General features: G+C 48.4%; 2 protein-coding genes across 2 annotated transcripts in view; one reads left to right on the top strand and one right to left on the bottom strand.

Annotated features, from left to right (window-relative positions):
• Positions 1-183: 183 nt before the first annotated feature.
• On the top strand, positions 184-5,775 carry P2RX4 (purinergic receptor P2X, ligand-gated ion channel, 4; the record flags this gene model as incomplete). Its single annotated transcript, XM_010084300.1, is given in 11 exon segments — positions 184-416; positions 1,451-1,522; positions 1,618-1,690; positions 2,131-2,238; positions 2,411-2,486; positions 2,595-2,736; positions 3,050-3,186; positions 4,615-4,708; positions 4,795-4,860; positions 4,951-5,046; positions 5,743-5,775. Coding segments are annotated over 11 exon segments (1,130 nt in total), but the record flags the coding sequence as incomplete, so codon positions are not given.
• Positions 5,776-10,381: 4,606 nt separating this feature from the next.
• The window catches only part of CAMKK2 (calcium/calmodulin-dependent protein kinase kinase 2, beta), a gene marked incomplete at its 5' end in the record, with an annotated part of 7,055 nt that continues 3,683 nt past the window's right edge, over positions 10,382-13,753 (bottom strand). Inside the window, 6 exons of the mRNA XM_010084299.1 lie at positions 10,382-10,454; positions 10,804-10,904; positions 11,912-12,040; positions 12,588-12,683; positions 12,931-13,018; positions 13,570-13,643. Of these exons, the coding sequence (XP_010082601.1) occupies positions 10,382-10,454; positions 10,804-10,904; positions 11,912-12,040; positions 12,588-12,683; positions 12,931-13,018; positions 13,570-13,643 (561 nt within the window). The remainder of the gene's footprint in view (positions 10,455-10,803; positions 10,905-11,911; positions 12,041-12,587; positions 12,684-12,930; positions 13,019-13,569; positions 13,644-13,753) is intronic.

Below are 13,753 nucleotides of genomic sequence, written 5' to 3'. Positions count from 1 at the left end.
ACAGGACCCCTCAGGAGTAAAGGCTCCCCTCAGGCGTGTGCGTAAAAGCAATAATTACACCCTGACAAACCTCTCTGAAAAAATAAATCAGAAGGGAGATTGCTAGTCCTGTGGCCCTTTTATAGATAAACTCTATGAAACTATCTGGACTGGCCCTTTCACGTGATACGTGAAAAAAAGAAGGAATTCCCCCTGCCTGTGCTGGTTTATGGTGTTTATCTGGGTTTTTTTGTTGGGTTTTTTTTTCCTTGCAATCGTTCTTTTGCAGCTGGGTGTTTTTGTGGGAGAAGGGCTACCAGGAAACGGACTCTGTGGTTAGTTCTGTAACCGCAAAGGTGAAAGGAGTAGCGCTGACAAACACATCCACCTTGGGAGCGAGGATCTGGGACGTGGCCGACTATGTCATCCCTCCTCAGGTATCCGTCACTTTCACACGCAGAGAGGTTTTCTAACAGCTGCTGCATTGACAAAGTCCACCGAGGTCTGGAGCAGCTTGAGCTCCAGCATGACCTTGATACGAGAGAATGAAGCAGCTTTGCTTTGTTCCAGATCATGCTGAACACCTGCACCGCTAGCCGCGGGGAAGCTTGTTTCGAGAAAAGTGCGTCTGTGTGTGTGCTTGTATAGAAGGGAGAACTTCTCAGGCTTCAGGAAAAAAAGTCAGAACAATAATCATGTCCTCTTTCTTGCTGCTTTCTAAAGCAAACAGCTCCAAGTTAATTTGTTTGCAGAAACCCTGGGAATAGGCTGCAAGTCAGTTGATCCGGAACTGAACAGGAGGTATTGCTGTAGTTACTGATTGACTGTGTCTGTGGGAATCTACACTGTGTGGGCAATATGTGGCGGCTTTCGGGGTTGGCAGGCGCAGGCAAGCTGCTAGTCATGGGTCACTCTGTCTGTGTGAGATGTGGTGCAGAAAAAAGTGACAGGTTTAGCCAGATTTTGGCTGGGTGATCATATTTAAATATCACTGGAGCAGAAGCAAACAACAGACCCTGAATCATACAGAACTGAAAATAATGGAAGTGGTGCTCTCTGGAGAAACAAACCAGGACTGGTCAAATTTCTAATAGACATATTGCAAAAAAACCCAAAAACAAACAATGGGAGTTGTACTCAGATTTGCAGCTGGAGCTTTATTTCTGCTCCTGCCTTGCAACTCCCCTGACAAGTGACATTATCTCTGTTTTCATAATATGAATGAGGAAATTTGGACGAAAAGGGAGAACAGAAAGGGTTGCTAGTCCCACAGTCCTTCCTCTGCCTGAAGGCAGTGGCATCAGGCGATACATGTGGGAATCTGCTCCTTTAGTGCTACACATGCACTGTCCAAAGGAAGTCCCCTCTCTGGGGCCACCTGGGCTCTGTCAACAAAGACATTTGGGGCAATGTCTCGGATATTCTTTGCAGACTGTGAGTCTTAAATTGCCTTCTTGTTTTGCATGTTCAGGAGGAGAATGCTGTGTTTGTCATGACCAATGCGATACTCACGCTGAACCAGCGCCAAGGCCGCTGCCCAGAGGTAGGTACAGGATCTGCTTTAATCCTGCCTCGTGTGGGTGGGAGTACAGGGGAGAGAGAGAACATAGAGTTTAGTGTAATATTGTTCCTCTCCAGCTTCCAGATGATAAAACAGAGTGCAAAGAGAAGAACAATTGTGTCCCAGGATATGTCAGCACCCACAGCAATGGTAGGAAGCCTGCTGCAAGGGCTCCTTTCAGTCTGTCTTGCAATACTTCTGTGCTATGCCTTCCCTCCTGTGAAAGAAGCAGCATTTCACTTTGGTCTCCTTGTTCTCGTTCTCTCACACCTAAGAGAACTGAATGGGGAGCTCAGATTTTTTTCTTCTTGGGGAGAGCAGATGGACTTAGACTGTGTTTGGTGGACGCTGGATAGATGTGTGTTTTGGTGAGTTAGAAACCAGTGTGAGGGCTTTTTAAAGACCTTGAGTCTGATGTGTCCTTCTCTGAAACAGCACTACAAATTGCAGTGGAAGATAATGGAGGACATAGTACTGCCACTTCACCTCTGAGCAGACTGCTCTCACCTTATGGAGCGAGGAGATATCCCAGGGCAAATACTGCCTCTGTATTTTTGCTTGGTAGTACCTCCATTCACATGTCTTTCCAGGCATCCAGACTGGGGAGTGTGTACCATACAACAACAGCACCAAGACCTGTGAAATCTTTGCGTGGTGCCCTGTGGAAGATGACTATCCTATACCCAAGTGAGTGCTCTGTCTTCCTACTCTGCAGTGGCCCTCCTGAGAGGAGGCTAGTGGTATGCAGCTGATGTTTCTGCCTTTGGGGTACTGTTGGGAAAAGCTGAAGAGGTGATCACCGAGGAACCTGCAGAGTCCTGTATGTGAAAATATAAGTGAAACTTATTTACTTTTCCTATTGTTTTGTAGGCCAGCTGCAAGAAGCTGAGAACTTCACCATTCTGGTGAAGAACAACATTTGGTACCCCAAGTTCAACTTCAGCAAGTAAATAGCGTGTGTGGGGCATTGCGCTGTCTGGTCTCTTGGACAGTAAAGGGGAGCTGGAGGAGTGAAAGAAGATGCAACAGGTGTTCTCTCTCTGTTCCCCTGTAGGCGAAACATCCTCCCCAGTATCAACTCCACCTACCTCAAGGACTGCATCTATGACTCTCAGACAGATCCCTTCTGCCCCATCTTTCGTTTAGGGAAAATAGTTGAAGCTGCAGGGCAGAACTTCCAGGAAATGGCAGTGGAGGTATTTGGCAGACCCTTCTCTTGGGCCTCAGCTATGTAGAAGAGGAGTGGTAGGTGGTTGTCCCCCTCTGCCTTGTGGCATGAGTAGAATGGAAAGCTGCTCTGGCCAAAGGGACTGGAGTCAATTCTACTTAACAAATATTTGGTCTTAGCTTGTTTGGGTGGGGTTATGTGCAGCGACCCTCTGTAGCAGGGGGAAAGAGCGTAGGACTAGGGCAAGGCCAAGTAGATCAGGGTCCTGATCAGCAGAGAGCCTAGTGCTGGTCTAACCAGGCACTTGGGCTGCTCACCTTCTCCTCTTCTCCATTTGGCAGGGTGGAGTCATGGCACTACAAATCAACTGGGACTGCAACCTTGACCGAGGTGCTTCCCACTGTGTGCCGAAGTACTCCTTCCGGCGCCTCGACAACAAGGACTCTGCCCACACCGTCTCGCCTGGCTACAACTTCAGGTAATGTGGCTACAAAGGGCACCTGGTGTCCCTGTGGCTCAGTCTGCGCCTGGCGCAGTGTTATGGGCTGCCTACACTCCTCTGGCATTTGTGGGTAGTCCTTGGCCTTTTGATGGTGCTGTAAAACTTGCAGAGTTTCTCTGATGCTGTAAAACATAGAGCAGGTGGGATCCTCACTGTGTGCAAACCACAGCAGAGGGGGAAGTTCAGTGAAGCTCCACTGATTGCGTCAGAGTGTCCGAGTCATATTTGCCCAGAATTTGGGTGACGGTTTGGGCCAACCTCCTGTGGCACGGCAATGTGAGAACCGACTGTTTCCGGGTGTGCTGATAGGGCAGCATTTGAGGGGGCTGGGGTGTGGGGGTGGGAAACTGAATGTGCCTCCTTCACTGTGCATGAGGGAAAAACTAATTTCTAGAAAGCATCTGTCAGTTGAAGACCATTTCTGCACCAGGAGCATCCTTCTGGCATAAACCACCACATATACATTCTGACCAGTACAGATAGGTCCAGCACCTCCAGTAAAACCACCGGCGCAGGGCTGGGTGGCTGGTTGCATCCAGACTCGGAGCTGTAGTCATATGGATTGGCCACCTTGCCAAGATCCTTGCAGCAGTCCTGCTCATGAGCAAACATGGCTCGGGGCTATGCTTGTTTCTAAAATCGCAAACTCAGTGCGGGGGATCTCTTTTGGTGAAACTGGAATGAATTCACTGGGAAGCTGCTGTCATGCAGACAGCACAAGCATGTGTTTGGGAGGTGACAGGCCTGTGGGTATTGGGGTGTCAGGAGAGACCGGCTGGAGGATATCGCAGCCCGGCTGGTGCAGGTCCTGAAGTGCTCTTGCAAATTCCAGACCGTGGAGCAGCCCCTTACCAGTCCTTCCTCTTCTCTTCCACCCTCTTCTCTGCTTCTTCCTGGTTTAGTCAACCATGTGGCAGAGTAAGTCTGATCTCACTTATTTGTTCTCATCCCTTTTCCCTGTCTCTTGCCTGCGAGTCACATTGTGCGGAACAAGGAACAGCCTTGCTGTGCCAGGCTGAGCTGTGCTGCCTCCCTCGCTGCCTGCTCCCGGCCCTGCCCTCTCGTGGCTGCCTGCACTCCTGCAGCCTCCTGCGTCCCTCTGAGGGGGCTGGTTCTCATGTGTAGCTGAGCTTCTTCCTGTCTGTCCTCCTGCTCCGCTGCTAAAGCTTACTCTCTTCCCTTTCTGTGCTTTGCAGGTTCCTAATTTGCAAGTTCCTGTCTTAAACTCGCCTGTTCTGGGCTTTTCTTCTGTATGTGCTTGCCTGCATGACATCTCCCTCCATCACCTGGGGCTTGTCTCTCAAAATACCCATCCTCTTGGGATGGGGGCACACCTGGATGTCGCATGGTCATATAAGCAACCTCAAAATTTCCAGCTAAGCTCTGACTTATCTTTTTTTCCAGGTTTGCAAAATACTACAAGGATAGTAATGGCACCGAATCACGGACTCTTGTCAAAGCCTATGGCATCCGCTTTGATATCATAGTGTTTGGAAAGGTAGGGTGATTTAATTCCTGGAGGTCATGCAGTGAGGGCTTTCACAGATACTGAAAAACATATTCACCCTTGTAACTGTCTTTTAGGCAGGACGATTTAATGTAATTCCTACCATGATTAACATTGGCTCTGGCTTAGCGCTGTTTGGCGTGGTGAGTGACACTGTCTGCACTTGGATTCAGTTCTGGATTAGTGCCTCAGTTCTGAGGACCATTGTCTTAAACTCTTTCAATCTCCGCTAGGCAACAGTGCTGTGTGACATTGTTGTTCTGTATTGCATGAAGAAGAGATACTACTATCGGGAGAAGAAATACAAGTATGTGGAGGATTATGAGCTGGTAAGCATCAGTGGAGACAGAGTGAAGGCAAAGTTGCTTCGTCTCTGACTCTGGAGAGATTCTGAAACAGGATGTAGAAAGTCCACATCAAACAGGGATGTTGAACCACAGCTCTGAGGAAACTTTGTCAGAGAAGCTAATTTTTATCTCAAAGCTGTTGCAGGGAGGAGCACTAGAAACAAATATTGTCATGTTTCCTGGGCAACCACTCTTGGAACAAATGTTCAAGAACTTGCCATGCTCCCACTGCACCTCTTTTTTTGGGTTGCAGTTCTTGGCAGTTGCCTTCTCAGATGCAGACAACAGCTCTGTCCTCCTCAAATCCTTCCTTCTTGGCTTTTGGGGGTTCCTGCTGCTGTGAACAGACCCATTCAATGGGTTCTGAGACCAGTATGCTGACAGCCACAGCTACAGCTCCCTTCGGGCTCCAAATGATCCATTTGTCCAGCAGAAGGATGTAGTGGGGTGGTGGTGTTGCTTGACTGGTGCTGAGGGTAGAGCTTGGCCCTGCAGCCCTGTTCTTGTGGGAAGTGTTGCTGCAGAGGGTGGATTTCTGAATCAAAAGACCTTGTGGCACTGGAAATGCAAAGTCTGAGTAGCAGAGAGTAGTGTGCCTGTGCAGAGGGTTTTATGTGAGAGGAAGGGGGGAGAAAGCAGAGTTTTCTGGCAGAGAACTGTAATCTCTGAATCTTTCAGGGAATCAATGAGACATACGGAACAAACCCCTGATCTGCTGCTGCGACAGCACCAACTGCTGCTGTGAACTGCTGCTGTGAACGTTACTCTGACCCTGCCGTGAGGACCACCCCCTCTTCATTGGAAGGAAAAGGGGGAACAAACCTGAGAAAGGGACCTTCTTCACTACTCTTCATGACTTTTGCTGGCTGGAGCCAGCCCCCTGGCAGAACAGGGTCTGCTCGTTGTCTGCTCTCTTTCCAGGTTAATTGCACTAAGCACAGAGGAAGAATTGTGCTTTGGTGCCAGACCTCTGCAGGGGGTAAACCTGGGGCAGGGACCACTCTGACATTGCCAATTTGACAGTCCTTTCCCTGAGCTCATCGGTAGCAGAGAGCACAGGGTCACAGGCACAGATTCTTCCTTACAGTGAACCTTGGGAGAGCTGCTCCTTGCTGTTGTCAGATCACTTTTCCTTGCCCTGAAGGACTGTGATGCTTAGCTGAGCCTGCACCTACTATTTAACTGTGTCTCCAAGCTCCAGTGGCCACAGACCAAGACAAAGCAGTGTCTGGTTCCATTGTGCTATGGTAAATGCCTTACTGGTTACAGATTTATTTTTTTCTCTTTTGTCAAATTTTTGTGGTACTACTTTAAAATTTATTTTAATAAAATATTACCTTCTCTCGGCCCTCTTAAATTTCTGTAAGCTGGGTTTTGCTTGTTTATTTTTCCCCAGGGCCTGTGAAGGTTAAGAGTCAGTGAACTGTCTTCATTTTACACAGATACCAACTGCTACTGGAGAGCTATCAAAGCCATGCTGCTGTCGGCTTTGCCTCTTGATTCTCTCAGTGAGAGCGCTGCTACAGCTTCTGCTCCACCTTCCTTCTCCTGACACTTTGTCTGTGTCTGTTGCATTAAAACCCTATCCAGGGGACAAGATTTGAAAGTTAAGAGGCCAGGGTGGGTCAGCCTAGCATGACCTTAGCCAAACGCCAGTGGCAACTGGTCAGAACAGAGCTGTTATTCCCTGGCAGACCTCCCATGCACCCCACTCTGCCCCCAGGCCCTCTATCTGGGCTGCTGCACTTAATAGGTTTACACAATTTGATTTAAGTGAATTTGTTGGCTTTTATTTTCACATGGCCTTGAGCATCTCTAGTGATCGCACTGGCACGCAAAGTACAGCTCATCCTTTTTTCTGCACCTTTTCTAGTGCTACAGAGCCCTGGGACCTGTTCCACACCTCCAGCATCCTGGCAGGGGCTTTGCTGCCTTTTTCCAGCAGTGCGGTGGGTTTGCTACAGCATTATCGTTTTATTTTTTATTTGCCTGCTGAGCTCTCAGCTGAGTGTCACAACTCAAATGGTGCCTTTCCAAGAGCTGGCGCTCTAGTCTGTGCATGTGAATGGCTCAGTTTGGATGATGCAGTGGCTGGAGCCCAAGATCCCCAGGAATGGTACAGCACCAGATTTCACTAATGCAGGAAAGCACTTTCAGACTCCTCTTCAACAAGTAAACTCTCATCGCTTGGTAAAGACCAGTCAGTCAAACAGGATAATGGTTCCACTTGACCAACTAACTCTGGGTTTGGTTGCATTTCATTTATTTCAACTTGTACAGAGAAGCTTGAACAGCTGTGTGGAAAAACACTTAGTTGTGGTTTTGCTTTTGTTGTGGTTTTTTTTTTCTTTCTTCGTAGGTAATATAATTTAAAAGTGGTAAATACACAGTATTTAAACTTGATACACCTGAAAGTTAAATGCATAATAAAGGGATAGGAATGAAACACAAGCCTGGGTCATTAAACAAGCAGTATAAAAATCAGCAATAGTTCAGGACCTTAGAAAACAAACAGATCAATTGCCTGATAGGTAAGAGGGGACCACCGAGAAAAACTAGTCAGACAAGAGGCCTGGCTTCCCCTCAGCACTTTCCTGTGTGCTTTCAGAGACAAAAAGGCTTAGTACCAGCATTAAGACCACAGTCAGCACGGGCTTGGTTGAAAGGAAGAGAGTTGGGGAAATCAAGCTATAGCCCAGTTCCAAGGCACAAGCAAAATGTTTACTTCACTATAAGAAAAAAAAAATCTCGCTTTACTACTAAGGAACAGCAGCAGCTAGGGAACTGAGCAAATGTATATATATACAGTACGGCTTCTCTAACAGGTCATGCATTTAGATAGATCTTCCTCACACAGCCACGCTTTATGCTTTCCACAGAACTAATCAACAAGAAGAATCTACATCGAGTTTATTTCAGAAATGTGCATTTGGCTGCAGCCCTGCCGGAGCTGGCACTAAGAGGATCATTTTGGAGAGCGACTTAGGAGGCGCTGAGCTTCAGGATGCTTATGAACCAAGCCCATGCCGGCCGTAAGACACTGACCTATGGTAATATCTGAGGCCCAGTTGCTGTGTGTCTGGGCAGCCAGGAACCGATACAGCTTCTTCCGTGTAGAAGCTGTGTTGCACCTGGCAAATCTGTCTGGTAAATGTAAACTGTCTCGCGAGGCACCTGCCACATCACAAACCAGAGATACGCAGCACAGAGCATCTCTACAACTCACCTTTAACGACACACACCACTCACATTACTATGCACCAGCTATAAATAATCAGATCCCCCTTTTTTTTTTTATTTTTTTGGCAGAACAAGTCCATTTACAAGGTTAGAGAACCACACTGCCCGCTCACACGCATTTCCGCAGTGAAAAGTCCTGTTTAGGAAGGGGGAGCCGGCAGCTGCAGTAGTGCTGGCGCCCACGTCACCTGTTTGGTTTTCCCATAGCTGAAGCTGCAGGGCTTTGGCTTCGGATGGAGAATAGGAGGAAAACAGTGCGTGTCTTATGGCTCCAAACTCCATAGTACTGCTCCTAAACCACGAACCAGCATCGCTGGCTTTGGAGAGAGGCCAGCAGTGCAATGTTTCAGTAATAAATGGCAATTTAGGGGGAGCACTGCTTCAAGTGATCAGAAGATGTAAGGGACAGTTTGTGTAAGCACCTGCACACTTACTAATGCTCTGCCGGCTTTATCAAAGACCCGTCCTAACCAGGAATTACCAGGCGAGGTCCGACTGCAACAGGGACGAGGACGTCAGCACTCTGCTGTTTGCAGTGGCCAAGATCGAGGAAGACAAGGGGACAGAGAAGAGGTCAGACCTTTCCCCCCAAGTCCCATGCTCCGTTCACAAAACACCTGTACTTACCGTGACCCCCTTCCTCAAGCAAACTCTGACTCTTCCCCAGCTCATCAACGCTCTGCTCTTCTCCAGCTTTGTCCCAGCACGGAGAACTTGGGAAAGTGAGTCTGGACACCAGAGTCTCTCCCACCACACAACAGATTATTATTTCTTACAAGCACCACAAAATAATCAGAGTAATCTGACTGAAGGGTAAAGAGCTCTCCGTAAGAAAAAACCCATGAATTAGGTATACACTTAATTTACTAACAAGCCTCTGATCCACAGGCATTCACAAATTACTGGTAACGAACTTGCAAAAAATACATAGCATTGGCCCCAAAGATCCAGATTAAGAGTTTGAAAAACGGAAATTTCTTTGAAAATTACTAGCTAATCTAAGTATTTCATTAAGATCTTAAATTCTAAGCAAGCCCTAAGTCTATACTTAAAAAATAGCATAAGTTGTATTATTCTGAATCATAGTAAACCATGTAATGTACATGGAAGTGAAGGATTTTACCCTGAATTTTATATTTAATATCTACCTAGATCAAGTAAAAGACTTAGAAACAAACTGTTGCTAGTGCTTCCGCTGCTGTTCGAAAGAAACATTCAGCTAAATGCCACCTTCCACTCGTATGTCTGCAGCAAAGATAGTTCAGACTGAACTTAAGCCCTTAAATACCTTTTCCTTTCATACACTGAATACTCAACTTACCCAGTCCTAGTCACACCAAGACCTCAGGAAAGGTGTTAATTACCTCAGGAGGTAATTAATTAACCTCACTTTCTGACCGTCCCAAAGACACTGTTTAAATACAACTTGGCTCACAAAGGTAGGCATTTTTAAAAAGCTGAAGAGGTGGGTTTTTTTGCTTTGTTCCCATGCAGTTAAAAACATGTCAATAAAAAACAAACCAGAATGACAAGAAATAGATGCAAGAACATTTCTGGTAGGTCATGAACTCTCAACGTGCACCGTGTAGTTTTACTGCTGCGTGTGCCACATGGCAAAAGCTTCACCCTTCTGCATGTGCCCACCGACTATGCGATGGGCATAGAACACCCCTGGGATGCTGGCAATAGTCCGCAGAAATTATTTGGCATTAAAACCAGGCAAAAGCAGTTAGAGATGCATTTTTGTTTAACTGCCTTTTTTTTTTTCTTTTCTTTTTTTTTTTTTTTTTGTAGAGCACTGTTGCTGTTCAACGCAATAGCTCACCTCTGCTCTTAGCCAGCACCTTTCGTACAAGAAGTCAGCAGTCCAAGCGATCGGAGATGTTCAATGTTTATGACAAGTAGTTGGATGTCTTCTAACATGCTGCTATGTAAGCTCTACATCCAGCATTATACTGAAATAGCGCCGTGTCATGCTGCATTTGGCGTAGGCTCTGTTAACGTCACTCATCCTCAGCAGCACGCTTTAATAATGTGCCCTGGACCAAGCTGCTCAACAGAACCGTAAAGTTGATGCTCACGAAAGAAGTTCCTCTTCTCCCACGTTGGGCAAGTCGTTGCATTTCAGATTATCTTCACTGCCTTGTTTCCTGATTTAAAAGGAAGTAAAGCATGTGCTTAGCGACTCAGAAAAAGGCAAAGCAACAAGACACCGGCATCTGCTGCTTCCCCGCCATGGGACCTTTGGGACTCCCCCAGCTCCCCGCTCACAGGCTGGGAGCACCGTACAAAGATGCTTTTCAGCCCATCAGAGGGACAGGGTATGTCATGTCACAAAAATCATCCCACAAAGTGGCTCCAGGTCAGACAGAGGGTGTGTTAACACCCCGGTCATGGCCCCTTCGAAGCCCAACTCCTCAAATTCTCCTCCAGCGATTTCCTGAGCAAAAGACAAGCTGCAAATGTCCATTCAGGCTGAGGCGAGGCGATGACACTTACGGCAACAGGTTTCCAGGAGCAGACAAGGACCGCTCCTCCCTCCTGCTCCCCTCGAACGGGTTCCCAAAGGATCGCTTCCGGATCATCGTTTTCACCAAGATCTGCAAGACCAGATGGGAGTTCGTCAAGGGTGCTGCCGCTTTCACTCAAAAGCACAGGACCATCCAACCCTCGTGCCCAAGTCATTAAGAAAGTGAGTAAAACCAATCAAAATTTTCTTTAAAAACAAAAAATAACAGAATGAACCACAGTTACAAGTTTCCAGCTGCTTAATATAGGGGCTGCATCCTCATCTGAAATCCAACATGCAGCTGGGAGCCACGCTAGGTGCAAGAGGCTGGAAAGGAGAGCAGAGCCAAGGCTGGCAAGATTTTCTCCCCCCAGAAGCAGGTTTTGCTGATTACTGTACCTCAAAAAATCACAGCCTGGGTGCCTACAGGCAGATAATGTTGTGCTAGGGAACTGCGAATGGTTGCTTGCTGTCTCTCCTCGCTTAAGGGCTAGCAGGCACCAAAAAAAAATCATTACGTTCAAAACCCAGAAGGATTTCACTTTCCACACAGGGCAGGGTTACACTGGTTCTCACCACCACAGTGGGTTGCACAGAATAAAAATATGAGCTTGAAAGAAGACAAGATGAATTCACCAAGAATAGCTCCAGGCGGGGGCTGGCGTACGCCGTGGCCCAGATTAAATCTCCATCCTGGGAAGCTCCCGCAGCCTCTACAGCCGAACGGACAGAGCAGGACAGGAGCTCCCTGTGCCTGGCCAAAACACCCACTCCTGGCTGTAGGCAGGTCCTAGACCAAATCCTCTTTTGCCCTGAGCAAATACAGCGATACTTAGGCAGCCAGCTCAAGCACCGAGACCAGGAAAGTGCTGATGGGTCCCTTTGGGACTGCTCTGGATTATTCCCCTGCACTGCGGGGTACAGCCACCTCCAGTGAGATGCTGAGACCCCATCTTCTTGTTTCCAAGGGAGGGGAGGTCTTTAATCCTTCCCAAAGCTTTTGCCCATCAGCATCAACCTCTGGCTGTTTGGGATTGCCGCGGGAGACAGCACAGACCCCGGTGTGGATCCCCAGACCATTGCCTCCCTCCTACTCACCACGGTAGCCAGACTGGGGATGTGCTTGACCGAATTCTCCACCTCCTCCTCCGTCACCTCGACGAGGGTGCAGTTCTCATCCTCCGTGGGCAGCAGCTCCGCTCCGTTCTTGGTGACCCAAGGGTGCAACTTCAATGAATAACACAGCCTGTCAGGAACGAGTTCCTCTTTTTCATAACTCAAACAACACCCACCTGGCAAACGCATCTCCTCGCCCAAGCTATGGCCCCTACGTGCTCCTGAAATACCAGCGAGCAGGAGAGAGATGAGCCATCTCACCCTGATGCTGCCAGGTCCACCTGGGCCCAGAGCAGAAAACACTCCCGTGTGCCTCATCCAGAGCCAGCGCTGGCCCCATCTTAAGCAATCAAGTAATAACCTTGGGCACAGATGCCCTACAGCACTGGGCATCTCAGTGGGTTTTAGGGAAGACAATCCATTTTCACTCTCATCTTACGGACGAGACAACACCAAGAGGCAAGAGCAATTTATTCCAAACCATATGTATGAGCAGCAGTGATGGGGAGACCCACTGAGCCCTCGTCTTGGACCTGATTTAATCCACGACAGAAGGCAGACACCCCTCCTTCTCCTTGCCCACACACCTGGTGTCTCGGGTGGCTGCAGGAGGAGCACAAAATAGTTCAGCAATTCCCCCGCCATCCTTTCCCCCTACCTTAGTCTCCATTTTCTCAGCTTCTCGCCCCTTCCAGGCTCTCACAGGGGCGGAGGACCAGAAATCTCCTGCGAAAGGCTGTTGCACAGTACTTTCCTGGTAGCAGAGGAAATACTGTACTCAGGGGATTTCCTTTTGCTTGTGACTTCTGCGGGCACCAAAGCTCCCAACGCTGAGCAGGTCCCGGAGGAGGGGAAGGAGCTGGGACTTACCTGCCCAGCGACCCTGGGCACAGGGGGAGGACCTAGCCTGGCGCGATCAAACTGACTCCCAAAAAAAAGCCGAGCAAGGAGAACCCAAGAGAAGTGAAGCCACCGCCAACACCAGGGGTTTGGGTCAGTACCTTGATTTCTGGGACCGAAATCCTAGATTCAGGATTTTTATCCAGCATCCGTGTAATCAAATCCTTCAAGAAGTCTGTAACCTCTGGCCTGGGGAAGGGAAAGGGGAGAGGTGACACGGGGAAGGGGATGGATGCTGGGTGCTGCCTCCCTTCATCCCAGTGCCAGCCGCCGTGGTGCTGGAGCCCAGCCCTGGCAGGGATGCAGCTCCGAGCAGTCGTGCACCCAGGTGCCACGCAGCCCCTCCTTCCCAAACCCCCCAGGGAAGCAAAATATCCCCTTTTTGGGCAATCTGAAGTGTGATCCCACAGGTATGGGGCTGGGAGAGCCCGACACCAACTCCACCCAGGCTAAAACCCAACCACAGGGGTTAATCCATTCCCTCAAATGCCTCTGCAAATTCAGTCACTCCTTCTTCAGCAACTGCAAACCAAGAGATCTTCCCTTCACGTTTAACACAAAGGAAGTTTTCCAGGGCTGAGGACCAAACAAAGGGCTCAGAGCCCGAGTTTGCAAAACCACAGCGGAGCAGGACCATCTGCACCCAGGCAGCGTCTGAGAAATGCCTCAAATGAGCTTTAAAATAAGAGCTGAGGGTTTGGGTTGGGTTGTTTTTTTTGTTTTTTTTTTTGAGTACTTACTGGTCTGGGAACTCCAACGGCTGGGTCTTGATTTTATTGTGTAAACTCAGGATCCTTTCATCCATAAAAGGGCACTACCATGAAGAAAAAGAGCAAGGAGAAAAGCAACAACCTCTGTTAGGAAGTGGCAGGGGGGCAGCATCAGGACCTCGGAGGGTTTGAAGGAGAGCAAAGAGCCAGTTGT

Source organism: Pterocles gutturalis, unplaced genomic scaffold, assembly GCF_000699245.1.
Source record: "Pterocles gutturalis isolate BGI_N339 unplaced genomic scaffold, ASM69924v1 scaffold40660, whole genome shotgun sequence".
In the NCBI taxonomy this organism is placed as follows: domain Eukaryota; kingdom Metazoa; phylum Chordata; class Aves; order Pterocliformes; family Pteroclidae; genus Pterocles; species Pterocles gutturalis.
The sequence above is the reverse complement of the archived record's forward strand: the minus strand, read 5'-3'. Positions and strand labels throughout refer to the sequence as shown.